This window comes from Siphateles boraxobius, unplaced genomic scaffold (assembly GCF_051911475.1).
Source record: "Siphateles boraxobius isolate OS27281-9 unplaced genomic scaffold, OSU_SipBor_1 29, whole genome shotgun sequence".
NCBI classification, from domain to species: Eukaryota; Metazoa; Chordata; class Actinopteri; order Cypriniformes; family Leuciscidae; genus Siphateles; species Siphateles boraxobius.
In genome coordinates this window covers 1,945,342-1,966,461 of record NW_027508908.1, presented here as the reverse complement: position 1 = coordinate 1,966,461, position 21,120 = coordinate 1,945,342, and the positions used below count along the sequence as shown (strand labels likewise).

Below are 21,120 nucleotides of genomic sequence, written 5' to 3'. Positions count from 1 at the left end.
TGTAGAATTAACATGATCCAGGCATGTATCTAAAATAAAAGAATAATATTCAGCTAACATGACTGAATTATGTTAGGTGAACTTAAACAGAGCATTTACACATTACTTCATTAAAATACATGTGATTAATACTAAACTATTGTACAGAAACTATATGAATGTGTAGGATACTGTGAACCCAAACTAATTATGTACAACCAGTGTCCATAATTCAATTGAGTAAATCCAATTCATTTTTTTTTCAGTGCATGGCCTACAAACAATATAAAACTGTTAGGGCCTCCCACAGGAGATCGATGTACTATGAGCAATGCTGTTTCTTTGTCATTCAAACCAATCAGTTTCTGTGGGCCATACACCGGTATGGGCCATTCAGTTTATAGGCCATACATCTGTATGGGCCATTTGGTTCCCACCTTTACAGACACAGAAAGAGTTGATTACATCTAAGGCACAGTAACAATGTAAATGCATCTGACTAAATTTAACTGAAGTACATGTGGTTGTTTGTGGATTGATGGCAGTCCGATTGTCGGCATATATATTTTTTTAACGATAATTAAAAAAATTAAATACATTTTAAATGGACTATTGTTGTTTACTTACAATATTTGTACAAGTTTAGAAAAACAATTTTATTAAGACTGCATCTATTTTTGTGGGTGGCACCAGGACACCCTGGCACACCCATGGCTACGCCTATGAGTTAGAGGAAGTCAGAAAGTCTCAAATTACATTCTCTCTCGTTTTAACTGCCGCAGTGAGCTTCTCTTCTTCTTCCTCTCCTTCACTACTGCTCAGGGTGAGAACAGCAACACAGAGGAGTTTTCTCCAGAAAATAACTATGGTTTATAAAAAAGAGGTACAGTAGCCTTTGGCCTTTATTCTTTATCTTTTCTTCCACACTCAAATAATTATTTTTTCAGTTGTTACTAAACTTTTGCTATTTGATTCTTGCAAGATCGGTCATGTGTGCCATGTTTGAACCGGGGCCAGTTGTCACAGGTCTCTAAACTATCGACACGATCAAAACTTTGTTGAACATCCTGTTGCACACAATCTTCTACATGCCCACTGTCGTTTGAATAATAGTTTATATTTTTTCTTTAGCAAGTAAAATCCTTTCAGTATAATGTCAGGTCGTGAAAACTTTAATGATTTGTATCAAGTAAACATAAGAATAACTTTATTATTGTTAGTGATATTTCATGATCATTAACTGGACTGATGCAACTTAGGTTTAAATCATTTTAAAATGTGATCCATCAGGCTTTTGAGGAACGTGTTATTTGATCATGTGGACGTCGAATATCTCAAAAATTAAGTTTATTACAGCATAGCAGTGGCAAGGTACACGAAGCACCTTGGGTTCACCGGCGTCAAACTTAACGCAGAACATCCAAATCTTAAACCTTTTATCCTGTTACTGTTTACCACTCTTAATGTAAATGAAGTTGCTCTTGTTGTGACAGCTGTGTTCTTGCATGTTAATGAAGCTGAGACACCCTCATTGGTCCGTTTGGTCCTCTGAATAATATTGAAGGGTGTTGAGTAGTATGAGCTTCACATCCACATCATATCATATGATCCATAAAAGCTGATGTATCAAATAAGACATAAAACTTTTCTTTTAATATTTTGTTTAAAGTTTCAAAAACTGCATGTTTCATTAAAAAAATATATTTTTTAATTCTTACTATTATGTCATATCTCAGACATTACAGGGTATATGAACCTGACATGGGAACAATTGAAACAAATGAACTTGTTGAATTTATGAACTAATTGTGAAAAATACTTTTATTTGGAGATGGTTGAAAGAAATATCACTTGAAAAAATTACATGTTTTTTATAACTAGTTTTCGTGTGGTAACGCAAAAGCAGAAATTGATACCTAATATGTCTGCAATAGATGTTTTAAGGTAAAGACAAGCTCTGTAACAGGTGCAATGAGAGCACAAATAAAAACAAGTAAATGTGACATGTGATGTTTATCTCTCACTCAGATGAAGACCATGCCGGAGAAAATCACAACAATAAGGGACCTAAACAGGTGTAGATTTGGTCAGCCTTGGCCCAGACATGGACTCAAGCTCTTGTACTGGTTTGCTAATGACTGTATCTGGGTTAATGACGATGGCGACATGTTCCTGGCCTGTGACCCGGCGAAGGGAGTCTTTGGCTTTCACCACTTTGAGAACAGATACAACAAACGTAATGAAAAACTTCTTCCAGATGTGAACTTTCACTACTATTTGCTGGGCAATCTGAATTCACCAGGAGCTGATATGCTGCCGGACTACATCAAGAAACACAACACCAGCTTGCATGGCGTAAGCAACTCGGACCGCATCATCGTCACTGATCACGAACAGATGAAGTTTGGGAAAATTTACCTGACCACCCACAAAGATCTGTCAAATTATGATCCATACGCCACATTTCATATCTCCAGGAGCCTCCTGAAGACCATCCAATCATATCCAAAACTAGAGGACTTTCTGCAAAGCCTTGGGTATCAGGATGAAACATCTAATCAGCCAGCTTTGATTGCGTGTGTTGGAGATGTTGCCTATCGGATGTTGACAATAGAATGTGAAGAGAGAAGTGATGTCACAGTAGAATCTGAAGAGAGACGTGATGTCACTGTAGATACCGATACACCATCTCGAAACTGTGTCTGTAGCTGCACTATACTCTGAAATCATTTCATGAAGAAAAGTTGGGAGGGAAAGTCTCTGAGATGTTCAGAGTCAACAGTGCACCAACTGAAGGCATGGGGGAAACCAGCTAGAAGCAGTTCGCATTTGATTTAGTAGTCAGTTTAGCTTCATTGACAGTTAAAGATGTATGAGCTTAGCTATGTGCTCATCTACGGACTGAACTAGTCCAAGTAAACATGTAACCTTTTTTGTGCATTTTAACATAAATATGCATGCGCTTTTTTGGATGTCAAGTCTCTTTATTTCTCTTGGTTGAGAAAAAAGGCAAGCAAAAGAGAAAACTGTAGTCTTGTTTGGGTATTTGCTGTAAAAGAGGGACACTTGAGATGCTTTTTCAACCACTCTGCCACCAGAGAGTAAATAAGTGATAGGCCTAAAGATCTTATTTTCATTTTCCGAGTTAAATCTACAGAATTTAAGGCATTTAATGTAGTAGATTATCACAAAAAAAATTTACTAATTCAAATGCAAAATTACTCATAATGTTGATTACTAGACATAAAAAAGAGGTACACCTCTAACGGTAAAAAAAAACAAAGCTGCATGCAGTTTGCGGAAGAACATTATTTTGGTTGTGCTTCATCTTTGCGTGACTGTGCGGATGAATATGACCCTTCACAATTGATAATGATTTAACGTTACAGTAAACTCTGTTAGAGAGCTACTTATGGCAAATAAATTTATCTGTTCAATAAAATAGGCCTACCTTACTCACCTGTTGAGTAATGCCATCTCTGCGTCGCTTTTACAACATTTCAAATCTCTCCGTTCTCACCATCTCCGAAAGGCAAGCGGATGTTGATTCCTATTTTATTAAGATCTGTCGCGCTCTCTTATTGCCAGCAGACTCTCCTCTGTTCGGCGTTTGTGTAAAACGATGATTCTCTGGAGGTTCGTTCGAGATTCAAATCCTCCATGCTCCTTGTGACAACCAAGTTAACCACTGCCACTCCAAGTAGCCGGAGAAATTTTCTCAATCAACGCCACGGATATGACGAACACGCACGGGCGAGTGACGTATGTACGCAATTTTCTGTGGAAACGACCCAAGACCACTGATCTCATAGATATAAACACTACAGGTATATGCACTGATCTATAATTACATTTATATTATATAGACATTATATAGAGCAGTCCCCCAGACATACAGGTCTAAAATATAAACACTTATAATTTGTCAAAACATGCATTTGATTACAGAACGTGAATTCAAAAGGAAAATCTGCTTAATTGTCATGAGAATGAAAACAAAAGATCCTGAGTGTTGAAACTCAGAGCACTGGCTGAAGAGACCCAAACACCACAACCAAACTTTGTATAATAGAAAGTTTTAATTTCATGTTTTAACACAGGCATCATGTCATGATACTTAAAAATGAAGAATAACTTTGTTCAGACCTTCATTTAAACTCACAGACACACTTGTACATTCACGCTTTTGAAAACATACCTCAAGCTGCAGTGTATAAGAAAAATTAAGATATTAATGTACAGCAAATTTCTCAAATCTATGCGTTATAAATAAGGTCTGATGTTGTCATGATTGAGCCGTTTCACAGGGAAATGTCGCCACACAATGAGGTCCCCGTCCTGGCTCTTGACCCTAACAGAAGCTAAAATACACATACCTGATCGCCTTTATTGACAAACCTATGGACAACAGTTTTATTACAATTTAAACATTATTCTTAGCTATTGTGACTCTTATAACAAGAAAGGAAAAATGACCTGGCCTCACCCGCCAACATATATCACACATAAAACTGCTCGTTCACAAATACAGTAACAGTGCGTCTCTCAACGACTGCCACGTTTGTAGTCACTTCTACCTGGACAGGGATGTGATCCTGAAAAAAAAAAAAAAAAAAGTCAATATAAATAAAAAGGCCCAGTTGTCATCATTTGCTATATCCAGCAAAATAAACCATCCGAAAACTGTATTTTGTGAAAGCTTTAAAAAAAAAAACTAAATTTACCATGAATAAAGGAGACTCTAAGGGCGCTTTCACACTTGGTTCGATTGCCTGTTCTGAACCCGAGTTCGATTGCTCCCCCCTCCCCTGCCCCCGATGGACTGTGTTCACATATTATTTGTATCCGAACCGCGGGACGCTTGCGTCATCAAGCTGCAGTGGCGCGTAATCGTGTTGCTTGGTAACCGGCGCCGCTATGAATAAAAAAGGCAGCAAATGTATGTTTTCAAAGAAAAGATACAGAAACACACTTGCGTCTGTCTGCCGCAAAAGTATTAAAATCGTTCATCAGCACGGGAATGACTTGTTTAACCGGCAAGGCTTTAAAGCACATGCAAATAATGACCTTTTGTTAACAGTTGATGTGAAAATCATTAAAAACTCTGACATCATTCGAACTCGGGTGCGCACCAAAAGTGCTAGAGTGAAAGCGCCCTAAAAGGACACCAAATAACCCAATTATATAAATTCATAAATTTATGCACACCAAAGCACCTATGAAAAAAACCATTACAGAAATAACGTTTCAGATTTCACAGTGTATAGTATGTGTCCAGTGCAACAGCAAAGAGCTCATTTACATTTTTGCAATACCGAACAGAACCACATGAAGATGAAAGAAAAGAAAAAACGTCTCGACCTGACTGCATATACTTACTACAGTACACGGATCCATTCTGAATGACTAAACATGACAAATCAAAGCATTATCCTGATTGTGTGGAAACAATGTACTGAAATGTGTTTGTGCATAAATAATACAATGCGCAATCAGTGCATTGAGAGCGTGAAACATATGGTTTGTTTGCGCATCTGTAATAATTGACTCACAATGCTTCCTGTAACAGAAATCACAGAATATGACGGAGCTCGTATTTTAAAGCGAAACACACAGGAATGAATAATTCACTGAAAATGCAAACGAGTGTCTCTATTCTCTCTGTCATCTCTGATGTAATCAGCCTGTTTTGGACTGATTGTTTGCATGAATTTGCTTACTGGATCATTGGAGTTTAGCGGCTTACAATGATCTGATCGCAAACAGAGAAGCATTTAAGGGTTAGAATAGTTTAATAAACTCCTGACTTCTAAGGTCATAATAAAACTTACGTAATAAAAATTACGCTAATGATGCACTTTCGCTTGCTTCATTATGAGTTCAATTATTTTAACGCAAAATAATTGTTGTTAAGGATTGATTTTGAATTAATCTCATGTGTTAACACTGACAGCCTTAATATATTCTCGATAGATAGATGGATAAATGAATTAATTCTCAATATATCGATGGATAAAATTATTCTTGATAGATAAATGGATAAATAAAATTATTCTTGATAGATACAGACTTTTTTACTAATATACGGAGTAAAATGGGAATCACAAATATACACAGGCAATATATCTCGAAAATTGAATATTTTATTAATACGAGTCAGTCTTATTTATATCAATTTTATAACTTGAGCTTGTGTGTGTTTCTGTGGACAAACTCACTGTAGCTTCTCCTGCAAGAGCTCGAGTCTCTGCCGGTCCACGTATCGAGAGAACAGCGACACTAGGTTTGGAGGAGTGAACAGGGGTGATGAGAGCGCAGAGGACGGGACCTTCAAAAGCTCCCGGGTCACAGAGAACACCAACTCAGTCCTGGAAACAGAAAGAAAAGTCTGGGAAGTGTGGTGGAAATTCATCTGTAAAATTGCAGTCAGCCACTGAATGGTTAAAAAAAAATACATCAATAAATCAAATACGATTTATGTATCTGTAATAGCGATCCAGGGTACTACCAAAGTGTACCTCAGAGAGCTACAAAAATTAGCTTTAAAATACAGAGTTTTATTGGTTCAGTAAAACCATATATATTGTTGAACAAAGACTTTCAAAGTTGATTGAAAAAAAATCAGGCATCTGACATAATTTTACCATATACTGTATATACACTTCTGGTTCACCTTTTGTACTTCCTCAACATCCCATAATGTGCTTCCCTTATGCACATAAATCATTTTAAATTAGAAATATTTTATCTGCCTTCTAGACTCTCCCTTGGCTCACTGACCTTGACTACAGAGCGAAGCATAATTCACTCACTCTTTCTGACAGTATTTGCAGACTGCCTTGAAACATGAGAGGAAGAGATAAAAGAAACTATATATCTATTAAGAGTGTGAAGGAAGGAGGAGGCTTGTGTTCAGTTGAGTGCCTCAGATAACTTGCAACATTTTGCATCTCAGTCAAAATGTAGCTCTTACACGAACAGCATGACCTCCATTGGTCAGCGACCCTCTTGAAACCTTCAGTTAAGCCCCTTACATTCTTAAACTAGGGATGTGCGCAACTAGTCCCGCCCCCATGCATCTGTATATGCGGATCCATTTGAAATAGACTACTCAATCTATGAACGGTCAAATCCTATACTGAATGCTTTTAAAAACAGGTCAGAAACATGCGATGTGGCTGCCTTGCATTATGATCATTGTATATTAAACTTAAGCAACGTTAGCCATTTTACACATATTTAAATAAACTGAATCAAGGAACCAATTGCAGGACCAATAAGCTCAAACCTAAAAGCCTATTATAAACAGATTTCCTCAAATAAAAGTTAGGCCACATAAGTCAGCATGTTATTGCAAGCGTTCCAGACAAATTGATTTTACTAGCAGCACTGTAGCCCCTAACTGAACACTTTTAGGTGCACACCTTTAATCAACCTGCAACACAGTTATTCACATTATCCCCCCCCCCCCCCCATTTTGACTGAAAATAATATTTCTATCATAGAAGAATAACAGGACAAAGACTAAAGACAAGACTTGATAAACACCACACTGCCAAAAACTAATGATGATGAAATACTGCAACACTTATCACTTTATTTCAAGAAAGCCTTTGAAAAGACTAGCATTTATATGAGTTTAACTGGTTTAATAGACAGATGCTCACCAGCGGTTATCATCCATGAGCTGACAGTTGGGATCCGAGCTCTGCATCCTCTCTCCTTCACTCAGGATCAGATACAGCAGCGTCACGCCGAACTGACAAACACAACATTATCTTTGGTTTAGTCAGTCAAACAACGTCGATGCACTATGCCATTATAAACATAAATGAATTTGCCAGCGACACCTTATTCTGCAGCACGAGGGGAAGCTGTCCTTCCCGGCCCTGCAGCTCCTGAAGGAGGTCAGTGAGGGAAGTACTCGACATGGCCTGGATTACTGCAGTGACTGGCTCCACCAACCAACATAGTACCTAAGACATTTAAGATAAAAGCACACTCCTTTATCCGAGTGCTACTCTTAACCTATAAGACTTGCTACATTGAATTGTGTTCACAGCAGGGTTTACACATCTTATTCTATTCACTAATGCCAGGGACACATTTAACAACATGCTGAAACATTGAACTGAACACACTTACAGACCGTTTCCAACCACTGGAACAGATTTTAAACATCGACTGTGGACACTGACTGAACGCAAATGTCCCTGACTTGGCACGTTTGGACATGATCAGTCTAAGTAGGGGTGGGCGATATGGCAAAAATATCATATCAAGATTTTTTTCAGGAAAAATCACGATTCACGATTTTATCACGATTCTTTTTCATGTTGGTTTTACTATTTTGCAAGTGACTGAGCATTACAGCCAAACTAATGTCCCTATTTTAAAACCAAAGCCTTAGGTAACCTTAATATAAAATAAAAAAGAATGGCAGACATTTAGGCCAAAGTGTGAATATAAAAATCTTTGTCATTTTCTTTGTTATTAAAAATTTAGAACAAAGATACACAATACACATGGGCTACACAACTTAATATACAAATGAAATAAACAGTGCTTTATTTGGCAGGCATATTTTCTCTCAATTTTCTATGTTTGTTTCACTTTATTCATAACCAACTTTGTTTATGTAAACCTTGTGTGTATTTGTCAGTATTAGCACAATAAGACTCAAAAGATAACTTAGTCCTGTAACCAGGCGCTGTAGACAGGCTTAGTGCATGTGCGCTTCGGGTGTTTGCGCTAAGAAAAGCGCATGTTAGAACAGCGCATCAGCACGGGAATGACTTGTTTAACCAGCAAGGCTTTAAAGCACATGCAAATAATGACCTTTTGTTAACAGTTGATGTGAATATACGTCACGTTGTAGCCTACAGTATGTTGAGACGGAGGCACCAGAACTGCAACTGATAGAATAAACAATTCTACATAATTTCTTCAAAAGCAGATCGTGGAGACATTTTAATCGTCCACGATCAAAAATCATGATATCGCACACCCCTAGTCGTAAGTATCAAATTACATTCATAATCGGCCTTAGAGTCGTTAAGTGTGTCCCCGGCTTAAGATGCATCATCTGTGATTATACCTGGTCTTGTCTGTCTTTCTTGGCCAGGGCTGGAAGGTTCCTGGCTATTCCCATGATAACAACAGCAGCCTGAGGCTGTGGCAGGAAGGGGAGGAGTCTGGAGATGAGGCGTTTCCCCTTACGCACTGACATGATCATCAAGCACTGCTCATCGCTCACTCTGCAGAGGGATGAGACGGTCTGTTACGATCGCAAATCTTCAGAAGTCGATACCAATATCAGTGATTTCACACAATTCTTGACTAAAGCAAAAACGATGCTGTTTAACACACTTGACCTCGGTTTCACAGACGAGGCTTAAGCCAGTCCCAGACTAAAATGCATGTTTGAGCTGTTGTAACTGAAAGCAACTTATACTGATATATCTTAAAATATATCAGTGTCATTGTTTTGTCTCAAGATGCACATCAAATAATGTTTTTTAAGGCACATTTATAAGCTCCTTAGGCCTAATTCTGGCTTAATCTAAGCCCTGTGTGTGAAACCAGGTCTTAATTTTTTTTTTTTAAGTAATTATATACTTATTACACTAATGGGATTTTCAAGTATTTCTCAATTAGGTAGACATTGCTTTTTGCTTATTCAAATTTGGTCAAAACAGTCCAGAATTTGAGTCAAAGGATCCTGGACTGGGCTTTAATTAGTTTAAACAAGCAAGTGTATGCCTATACTCATGTGGCACTCACCGGTCGTCCCACTCTTTTTCTCGGAGGGAGTTGTAGAGCTGCAGCGTGTGGGTTTTATGCTGTTCTAGCAGGGCATCTCTTTGGTGCTCAGGGGTTTGCAAGAACTTCTTCTCAAAGTCTTGCACTTCTAGCAGTAGACTGTACATCTGCATAACAAAATACACAGATTTTGAATAAAAATACTATGGCTACTAGTGCTTTCAAAATGGCTGAAAAACTAGGCAAGGCAAGGCAAGGCAAGGCAAGTTTATTTATATAGCACATTTCATACACAATGGTAATTCAAAGTGCTTTACATAGAAGAAATTAAAATAATCAAAAGAAATCAGAATAATTAAAACAGTTTAGAATAAAAGATAAAATACAGAAATCAGAATAATTAAAACATAAAATAAAATACAGTGCAAACAGTCGGACGAACAGTGGCACAGTGCTCATTCAGTAAATGCACAATTAAACAGATGTGTTTTGAGTCTGGATTTGAATGTGACTACTGTAGGAGCACATCTGATCTCTTCTGGAAGCTGATTCCAGCTGCGGCTGGCATAGTAGCTAAAAGCAGACTCGCCATGCTTAGAGTGAACCCTTGGTATTTCTAGCCGATGTGATCCTAATGATCTGAGTGATCTGTTGGGTTTATATTCAGTGAGCATATCTGCAATGTATTGAGGTCCTAGGCCATTGAATGATTTATATACCAGTAATAATACTTTAAAATCAATCCTAAATGTAACTGGCAGCCAGTGTAAAGACCTGAGGACTGGTGTGATGTGTTCATATTTTCTGGTTCTGCTCAGAATCCTAGCAGCAGCGTTCTGTATGAGCTGCAACTGTCTTATGGTCTTTTTGGGAAGGCCAGTGAGAAGTCCATTACAATAATCCACCCTACTGGTGATGAAAGCATGCACAAGTTTTTCTAAGTCTTGACTGGAAACAAAGCATCTAATTCTTGCAATATTTTTCAGGTGATAATATGCTGATTTAGTTATTGCTTTGACATGACTACTGAAACTAAGGTCTGACTCCAGAGACACACCCAGATTCCTGACTTGATTTTTAGTTGTTTGACCCCTAGACTGAAGGTATGTGTTCACCTTGAGAACTTCATCTTTGTTTCCAAACGCAATGACTTCAGTTTTGTCTTTGTTTAACTGAAGAAAGTTTTGGCACATCCAATTGTTTACTTCATCAATGCATTGGCAAAGGGAGTCAATGGGGCTGTAATCGTTAGGCGATAGGGATAAGTAGAGCTGTGTGTCGTCTGCATAGCTATGGTAAGCGATTTGGTTCTTTCTCATTATTTGGCTCATTGGGAGCATGTACAGGTTGAATAGGAGTGGCGCAAGAATTGAGCCTTGAGGGACTCCGCATGTCATGGATGTCCACTCAGACTTATGGTCTCCTATACTCACATAATAACCTCTGCCTCCTAAGTATGACCTGAACCATTTTAGGACTATCCCAGAAAGCCCGACCCAGTTTTCCAGCCTGTCAAGAAGTATTTTGTGATCGACAGTGTCAAATGCAGCACTGAGGTCGAGTAGTACCAGCACTGATAATTTGCCTGTATCAGTATTTAAGCGAATATCATTTATTATCTTTATGAGCGCGGTCTCTGTACTGTGGTGCGGTCGGAAACCAGATTGAAAATGGTCAAAGTATCCATTCGAGCTTAAGAATTTGTTCAGCTGATTGAAGACAACTTTTTCAATGATCTTGCCTATGAAAGGAAGATTTGAGATCGGTCTATAGTTGTTTAATATGGTCTTATCCAGATTGCTCTTTTTCTAGAAAGTTCTAAAAAAAAACTAGACTTAAATATTACTAATATTCGAATTATATTTGGATTTAAAAGGCATCGTTTCAGTTAAGAGGGAAAAAAACTTTTGCCATTAAATTGTTTATTCAAAGCAATGAAATAACATGTCTGTCTGTAAAAAAAAAGAAAAAAGTGCATAGCTTTAAACTAACGTTTATATATCTAATATTTTGTAAATTGCATAAACAATTAGAAACATAACAGCATCATGTATTTATGCATAGTTTAATACAAAGAGCCGAAGCACCGATCCCACAGTACTTTTTTTGCGTTTAGTGGAATGGGAACATATTTAAAATAAATATGGATTTATTTTAAATTAAATACATATGAAAATTTGATAAAAATATGAATTTTATTTTGACAGCCTACATGGCTAATGGCTATAAAGGCTCATTATTTCTTTATTTACACTCTTACCTTCTCCACAGTGTAAAGGATTTGTCGTCTTTTATTCCACACCTGCTTCTCTCTTTTTTCCTGTAAAATGACAAAAATGACCATTGGTACAAAGAAACTGTTCCATTCCCTAATACCTTTTGAATAAACCATTTATTCATGAAGAAAAAACATTACTTGGTAAAGAAAGATTCTATGGTTATGTTTGCAATTTTTTTTTACAAGTTACCAAAACATACATATCAAGAGAAGAGCCTCATAAGTGGTTTTATATAAAAGAGTCTATGTAAAAGGGGCGGGAGTTTAGAGTTCTGACCTCATCATCACTGCGAGTAGTTACCACAGCATCAATCATTTTCCTTGGATTGTTTACACTGGAGACAGTGAGTTTTCCTAACGAGCCGGCAAACTGCACTGTGAACCAAAAACAATCACACGGAGTATAAGATCATTTGACATCATGTCCTGAAATAAATGCACAATTAAATAGCCAATAACAAAATACTAATTTTGGACCCTGGTCGATTGTTAAAACAGATATTTTAATAAAGGTCACTGTGTTGCGTATTGTTTTTACCTGGCCGATAGGTGTGCTCCAGTTTGGCCACCTGAGGAGTGATGAGTTTGGTGGTGTGTTCCTTCCTGTTGTCTCTGTCCCGCTCCTGACGCTTCTCCATTTTCTCATAGTAATTCTGAAAAATAAAAATCATTAAGCATTATCAACCAGAAATAGCAATATGTCCACAATACATTTACAATGATGTTGCTCAAATGAAAAAAGAAAAAAAGAACTAGTTACAGCAGTATTCGAGAATAATTATATTGTAAAGTTTGTAGACAAACTTTGATGTTGGCTTGAGAAATCTGAAAGTTTTAAATAGTTTAACAAGCTGTAAGTTTGAAGAATTTAAGATTGAAATGGTTTTAAAAGCTTGAAGGTTAGATAAGATGCTAGGTGACTGCTAGAGTTGCTATGCAGTTGCTAGCATGTTTCAGGTAGATACACCTTAATAGCATGTCTTATGCTACAGTAGTCAACATTTGAAGTAGATTAAAACCTTTCAAAGTTATACATGAATTTTGAACAATATCCGTTCTTGTCTTAGAACAACTTTGATTAACTTTTTTGATCCACTTCAAATGCTAACTACTGTAGTTGCACGATTACAAAGGGTTTCATGTGGGTAAAAGAGTGATAACCTGGTAATAGTAGTCATCCAAATACGGATCGGTGCTTTGAAGCTGCATCATTTGGATTCTCGCTACCCATTCCTTCTCTCTTTGAGTCATTAGATTGCTGTAAGGATCTCGGTTTTTCCTGTCTCCAACACCTCTCCCGCCGACGTGATCACTGAGCACATGAGAGACACAGAAACATTTACATGGGGCTTTTCAAAGTGGTTTGATCCAGGGAAGCAGCTGATGGTACCCACCCCAATCCTCTGTTCTGCATCCTCTGGTTGAGCATCCTGCGGTGCTGCGGGTGCAGGTGGGTGGTGTTGTGTCGGATGGGTGCGTGGCTGAGAGGAGGCCCATGGGGACCCATTCTAGGACCAGACTGCCCAAAGAACGGCCTGAAACCCCCAATGCCCCCCTGTAATAATGGAGGAGCTGGACCACGCTGGAACTGACCAACACAAAGGGCGTAGCACAAGATAATGTCATGTTTCTATGGTTCAGTCAAACCAAAAATTAATCAGACATCATTTTTGATTTTTCTTATTAGTGGGTGCAGGACAATATAGTTCATTTATGTAAGTGAGGATAGCAAAATAAAGTAAACTGTGACATATTATACCCAAATATTCTTCAAACAGTGGACTACCAGTAAAATGTATAAATATTTGGGACCAAAAATTATTCAGACACTTTGAACTGACCATGTTTTGTTTAAGTTTTTTTCTTTAATTGGTAATGAGACCTTTGTACACCGCAGACTGAACAAAATGAAGCATTGCTTGGTAATTGGTTGACCTAAATTGGTATTATCTAATTACGTAATTAAATTTAACAGCTGACAGCTATTCAACATAATTAATTTGTGAGAGTCTAATAGGAGGATGGACAAAACCAGTGAAATATCAACTGATTTGATTAACTCTGAGTTATTGTCATATTTTATTACCATTTTCTAAACTATAGCGAATACTGTGATAATGTATATACTGTGTATGCCATTACTGTCTACTATACTGTATTAAAATCTTATCTTACAGCAGTTTATGTCAAGTCTTGAAATTCTCTGATCCTATCCCAGAGTTATATATTCAAGAACAAAATCTGTTAAAAGAAATTTTTTGGAACTGGTTTGAGGATTCACTCACCTGAGAGTTGAGCATTTGGGCTCTTTGTATCTGAGACAAAACGGGACCAACACCGGCAGGGAACGGAGAATGAGACAACGGCGAGTTCTGAAAGAGCAAAAAAAAAAAAAAAACCCACTAATTTCAATACTGTTCAAAACCATTCAAAATAGGCATGACACCTTTTATTTATTTATTATGCAAACACAAATTGTGACTATATACATGTGTTAAATGCAAAAGAAACAGGACAAACAAACAAACAGCAAACATAAGTCAATTCTGATGACAGTGTGTGTGTGTGTGTGTGTGTGTGTGTGTGTGTGTGTGTGTGTGTGTGTCTATGCATATAAACCAGAGAGTAGCTGTAAAGTATAACAGATATACCAATAGTAAAAACAACACATAATAATAACATATCAATGGAAAGGTATCAGTAATATCAGATATATCAAAAGAAAAATCCTCCAGGTTGAACAAATAGGCAACAAACGGCAAAATTGAGCACTTTTTCCAATGTATTATAGCACCACCATTAGGTGGCTGGTGTTGACTTGGTGAAGTGATGCGGGACTCACAGCCATGCTGAGGAGGTTGTTGGGGGACAGACGCTCAGGGAAGGGAGGTGGGTAACGCAGGGGCACAGAGGCTCTCACGTGAATGGCTGAAGGGTGATTATTCTAAAGACAAAAGAAACATCTTGATTCAGTTAAAATCTTTTGCATCACTCATAAGGGCCAACGACATGACGTGCATATTTTTGTGTCCAAGTGCATTATTTCCTTTTTAAATAATTTGATAAATTCATGACATACATCTCTTTAATCTAGAAAACCTATTTAGTTTGTATTCATTTTTAGCACATTTAAATAATACATATTTCTTTTATGTTTTGTGGTCTTTAACATCCAAAATGTCAGGTGGTCAAAAAAACATTTAAAATGGCATCAATGAATGTTATATGTTAAAATGTAATTTATTCCTGTCATCAAAGCTGAATTGTCAGCATCATTACTCCAGTCTTCAGTGTCACATGATTCTTCAGAAATCATTCTAATATGATGATTTGATGCTCAAAAAACATTTCGATTTTTTTTTCGGTGTGCAAACATGATCATTTCTAATGGTTCTTTGATGAATAGTAAGCTCAAAAGAGCAGCATTTATTTAAGATAGATTTTTTTTATAACAATGTAAAAATCTTTACAGTCAGTTTTGATCCAATTTAATGCATCCGGCTGCTGAAAAATATACATTTCTTACATTTTGGACAGGATGCCATCTTACCTGCTGATTGAGGATTTGACTCATGGGCTGTTTCGGAGGTGTTCCAATAGGCACAGCTCTTACAGGTGGACTTCCAATCACAGGTGAGGAGGACCGAGGAGGCGGAACCCTTTCGGACAAATCTCGCCCTTCTTCTCTGAGTTTAGGAGGCCGATTTGGAAGCCCGACCTCTTTGATAATGGACATAAGTGTTTTGTCCTGAGTAGTGAATTAAGAAGATTAGAAGAACAGCACTGAAAGACTTTATAGTAAACTTGAAGAAGCCTTTTTAAATACAAGTGCTTTACCTCTTTTTGAGAGACTAATCCAGAGTTAACAGGACCGAAGCCCATATTGTTCTCCCAAATACTGTGAGAGTTTATCTATGGGGGGAAATATTAAAACAAGAAAAATTACTATTGTAATTTAATGTAAAAAAAAAAAAATGAACATTGAAAACACGTAAAAGAACACGGTGTTCACTCTGAAACTTGCGGCTATTTATATTTCATTAAATCAGTCTTAGCTATTAAAGAATCGCACTAAGCCATTGATTTTGGGTTTTATTTCAATTAATCAACATGACATATTGCTACACCCTAGAAAAGTTACCTGTCACAGACAGACCAGACCTTTGATGCTGCCATTTTCATGCATCTGATTTACAAACTAATTCAAATTAATAAATGGCATAATATTATGGGGATAATGATTAGGGATGCACGATCTATCAGCCCCCATATCGGTATCGGCCGATATATCTTCATTTTTAATGTTATCGTTATTGGCATTAAGTAAAATAATCTGAATCTTATTGGACCATGTCAGCATTCAAAGCTATTTTCATTACAAAAATACAAATATCATTTAAATACAATAAAAACAAATACAAAAACAACTAGTCATATTGTACAAGATTCTTCAAATTAACATATGATAAAAAATCCAAAACTGCTTCAGGCATAATCTTATTAAATATGTCCTCAAGTGAAGTAACTTCATAAAAGAGCATTCTGCTTGTATTAAGTCCAGGACAATCCAATAAAATATGTTTGACAGATAAGGGAATCTTACAAAACATGCATAAAGTTAGGTCTTCACCTTTAAGTAAAAAAGCATGGGTCAAACTTGTGTGACCCATACGACATCTGGTGTGGACCACTTGATCAAGTCTAGTTTTAAGAGTGATAAAAGGCCTGTTTGTAATTTCCGGATGAGTTTCGTACAACTTATTATTCTTGCACATATTCCACTCTTCTTGCCACTTATTTAATATGTATCGATTAATAATCGGTCTGATATTCGAGGGAGGAATTTGACATTCATTAACTTCCTGATTAAGAGCTTCCTTAGAAGCAGCATCAGCTCGTTCACATCCTGAAAGTCCAACATGGCCTGCTGGAACCCAGCAAAAGATAATACTGAAGAACTAATTTAGTAGATAATCCACTTTGGTTAAAATTCAGTCCACTAAAGGGTGATCCATTTTTAAAGTGGCCATTGTTTGAAGGCAAGATTTCGAGTCTGTAAAAATTATGGCCCAATAAGAAATTTTGTCCGATATATTAAAACCGATAAATAATGGGTTATTTCCTTTAGCTGAGAAAAAAGGAAAATACAGTTAAGTACAACATGTGAAGTGCAAGTCTAGTCATACAGGCTACATAAAAGTATAATGAGATCATCATTATAATTGTGTGCTTGGGACATGGATTTTAATCAGGGTTCCCACACCTTGGTTAACCTTTCAAGGACTTTCCAGGTCCAATACTCTCAAATTCAAGGACTTGAAGTGAAGGAGTGAGAGCAAGGTTACATCGTGTTACCTTGTAAGATACATTGTTACAGTTTCCATGTGTCAAACACCACTTTTTTTTTTTGCATTTATTTTTGGCCATATGAGAGAGATCTGATATTCTATTTGTCGTATTTCTGTTTTGCGTAAAACTGAATAAATATTCAGTACATCCTGTATTGTATTCAAAAAATTCTGTATTCTTTATTGAAAAGAGCTTAGGCTCATTTAACCAGCCTATTTCTGCAATGTTTTACGGTGTGTCTGTAAAACGTTGAGGTACCATTGTAGTAGTTTTGTGCGCGCGTGAACGTCATGGCAACGAACAACACAAAGTACCTCACACGGGAAACACTTAACGTACCACGTAAATGCGTTTAACTAACGCAAATCAAGCAAGCTAGTATGCATAGGCAACGAAGTCTTGGCGTAATAACATTAGCGGACCGGAGAGAATATGGAATTTTTTTCTAGAAAACTTCTTGCACAAAATAAATTCAAGCACTATCAAGAACATGTATCTATGTATGTTTATTTTCAAAAACTTTCCAGGGCCTTGAAATCTTTTTTTACAGATTCACAAACTTTCAAGGATTTCAAGGACCTGTGGGAACCCCGTTTAATGGTGAAACTTTTTTTTGTAATAAGGCTCTCAAAAATTATATAAAAATTTGGATTTAAATTTATCGGACAATATAACGGTTATCGGCTTTTAAATATAAACAATTATCGGTATCGACCACAGTTTTCATATCGGTGCATCCCTAGATACGATCACACAAACCTGTGAAAGAGGAGCCGGCCCTCTGTGCAGGAGATGCTGGTGATGTTGGTAGCTCAACTGCAGAGGAGACAGTCCAGCTAATGCTGAGGGATGAGGAGTCTGACCGGGCAGCTTCGGAGGAAGATGAGATCTGTCCGAGCTGGCGGTGCCAACTCCAGCAATAGCAGGATCCGACCCCAAGATGAGACGAGTCAATGACTCTGCCAGGTCACCGCCAGCCCGTTCATCTATGTCAGGGTAAAGCCGGGAGGAAGAGGAAGGTGGAGGGTGGGGCGAAGGCTTGGCATTGCTGCCAGCAGGAGGAAGGTCACCGGAGGAGGGATCGTCCGCTCCCGGCAGATCATCTCGCACCAGCTCGTCGAGCTCTGCGAGGCGGGCATGCTGCTCCTGCCAGTCATCATCTACAGAGGAAAATATACTTTAATGAGGTGATGCTACCATCTGATGTCAATAGGTGAGTTTGCATGAAGCATTGTATTCCGATTACAAACAGTTTTGAGTCCGATCCGAATGGAAATGCTCCATGTAGACACCTCAATCGGAATTAAAATGCCCGAACCCACTGAAATTTCAATCGGGTTGAGGGCGATGAGATAACTCTTTTGTAATCCGTTCGATAGGACATGTAAACACTTGATCGGATAGAAAATCGACACTTGAAATTTCTGCGCATGTGCAATGATGTAGAAAAGGGCGTAATGACGAATGACCCACAGATGGAATGAGCTGATGTTGTTGTTGAATATAATAAATGGCTGTAGTGTCAATCTAAACTGATTCTAATACTTTTTATTTAGCAATTATAGCATTACATTGTTTAAAAGTGACAGTAAAGACATTAATAATGTAACAAAAGGTTCCTATTTCAAATAAAAGCTGTTCTTTTTAACTTTCTATTCATCAAAGAATACTGAAAAATGAAATGTATCACAGTTTCCACAAAAATATAAAGCAGCTGCAAAAACCTTCAAAAAATGTTTTCATCAAATCATCATATTATAATAATTTCTGAAGGATCATGTGACACTGAAGACTGGAGTAATGATGCTGAAAATTCAGTTGAGATCACAGAAAAAAATTACATTTAAAAATATATTCACATAAAAAACAGATATTTTAAATTGTAATAATATTTCACAATTTTGCCATTTTTTCTGTATTTTTGATCAAATAAATGCAGTCTAGGTGAGCAGAAGAGACTTATTTTTGAACAGTAGTGTATACAAAATGCATTATCCGTTTTCACTCTATATCTTTCAATAATATGTCTTAGTAGGATGATATTTAACTGCTTATTTTTAAAATCAAATCTCTGTCGTTTTAATTGTGGGAGTAAAACCTATGATACAGTGCAATATAGTGATGATTGAGAGATGAACAAATAAACGCTCAAAAGCCTTACGGATCATATTTGATAGATTTTTTTTCTAAAAGATTATGTATGGATACGCAAGTAAACAGAAGTTGCTTCCGTCCATTAAATGTTCTTCTTGAGGCCTTGACATTATTAACAATACAAAAGACATTCTTCTATTACTTTATCAAAACAGGAAATTTACACGTGTACCATTTTTACAATGATAATAAAATGCCTTTTACTTGATAAACAAGTATGAAACAATCAGAGGGCAGAAGGCCTTTAGTAGATTGTGTACTAGTTTTTCAGCAAGGTTTTGATAATGTTGTGATTTAGAGGCCTTAGAGATTCATTTATCAAATAAGACACATTAGGCTTTATGGGGTAAACCCATTATTCCAGATGTAAGATTTACCGATTGCCCCTGCACCGAAAGTGTCATCATTGAACTGGTCAATTTCCTCTTCTTCCTCTCCCAACCCTTCCTCCTGCTCCAGGGTGCAGTCATCGTCAAAAGACTACAAAACAATACAGAAACAGTATAGGGTAAATTTGCAAGTCATGGAAAAGTAAGGGAGGAGGAAAACAGATCTCAGGGAAAGATGCTGCTGTGTCCACATCCACAGGAATAATACTGTGCTTGTGCTCACCCCAAACTAACATGTTCAGTGTCGGGGTGTATTAATCTCAATCATATAACGATACAAACAAAAGAAGATGAAATGCGTAATACACGTTACCAATGCTTTTTATCTAAACTGCTAAACGCAGTAACACTTGATGATATTGAACACTGCGAACAGATCAGAAATTTCACAGAAACTCTTTTGCCCTGATAAAATCATGCTCACAGTCGCCAGATAAATTGAAAATGCTTGGAAAGTTTAAATGATCCCAGTAGGTTTAACTTACATTGCTCTTGTTAGTTGACGTAACGTTAACGTACTAGCGCGGCCTCGCTAACATGCTAACAAGGCCAAAGGTTTAATATCACACATCTGGGCGACACTGAACGCAAAACGGAGGGTATATGCCAAGGACACAAGCATATTTCATTATGCTTTAACAATTTATCCAATATCAGCACCAGAGAAAACGGACGGTTAAGTTAGTCCTTACAAACAATTTTAGCTCGCTAAGTTAACTGTGGTGTCGAAAAACAAAGCCGTAATTTTCCATCAAAATCTGAGTATAAATCTTCTAAACAGAACCCTTCACATTACTTTTCTTTAAACGTGGCAGTTTCGACGTACACCATATTAAGAAAGGACATATTTACCTGAAAACGGAACATGTATCTGTGTTTTTAAAAAGGATCTCGTTTAATTCTGCTGCTGCGCGAGACGCCGCGCGCGCTTCTGCACAAGATTCCTCACACGCGAGCTTGAAGACATGGCACGCGTCTTGCGTAAAGTGAAATCACCATAATATTCTATTAGTGACCATAATATTATTTATTTGCTTGCTTTTTTCCCCTTTAAAAATCCAATTTTGTTTTCAGTTAAAATTCTCTCAAAATCCAATTAGGATATTGGAAATGTATTTCAAATTATGACAGAGATTCCATTGTGAAAATAATCCTGTTCACATTCCATGGGTTTTTAATTTTCACTAAGCATTTGAAATATGCCAAAAT

General features: G+C 37.2%; 2 protein-coding genes across 2 annotated transcripts; one reads left to right on the top strand and one right to left on the bottom strand.

The window, feature by feature from the left end:
* The first annotated feature begins 778 nt into the window (after positions 1-778).
* LOC143753975 (uncharacterized) lies at positions 779-2,944 on the top strand. The gene is made up of 2 exons (XM_077246915.1): positions 779-862; positions 2,008-2,944. Exons 1-2 carry the CDS (start codon positions 845-847, stop codon positions 2,701-2,703), a joined length of 714 nt encoding a protein of 237 aa, XP_077103030.1. The 5' UTR covers positions 779-844; the 3' UTR covers positions 2,704-2,944.
* Positions 2,945-4,039: 1,095 nt separating this feature from the next.
* On the bottom strand, positions 4,040-20,894 carry patl1 (PAT1 homolog 1, processing body mRNA decay factor). The gene is made up of 18 exons (XM_077245935.1): positions 20,764-20,894; positions 19,900-20,002; positions 18,128-18,528; positions 15,857-15,931; positions 15,570-15,767; positions 14,862-14,963; positions 14,305-14,391; positions 13,414-13,607; positions 13,181-13,331; positions 12,558-12,672; positions 12,297-12,394; positions 12,002-12,061; positions 9,763-9,908; positions 9,077-9,236; positions 7,830-7,955; positions 7,647-7,738; positions 6,198-6,347; positions 4,040-4,574 (listed from the first exon to the last, which is right to left on the bottom strand). Exons 1-18 carry the CDS (start codon positions 20,776-20,778, stop codon positions 4,553-4,555), a joined length of 2,295 nt encoding a protein of 764 aa, XP_077102050.1. The 5' UTR covers positions 20,779-20,894; the 3' UTR covers positions 4,040-4,552.
* Between the last annotated feature and the right edge of the window lie 226 nt (positions 20,895-21,120).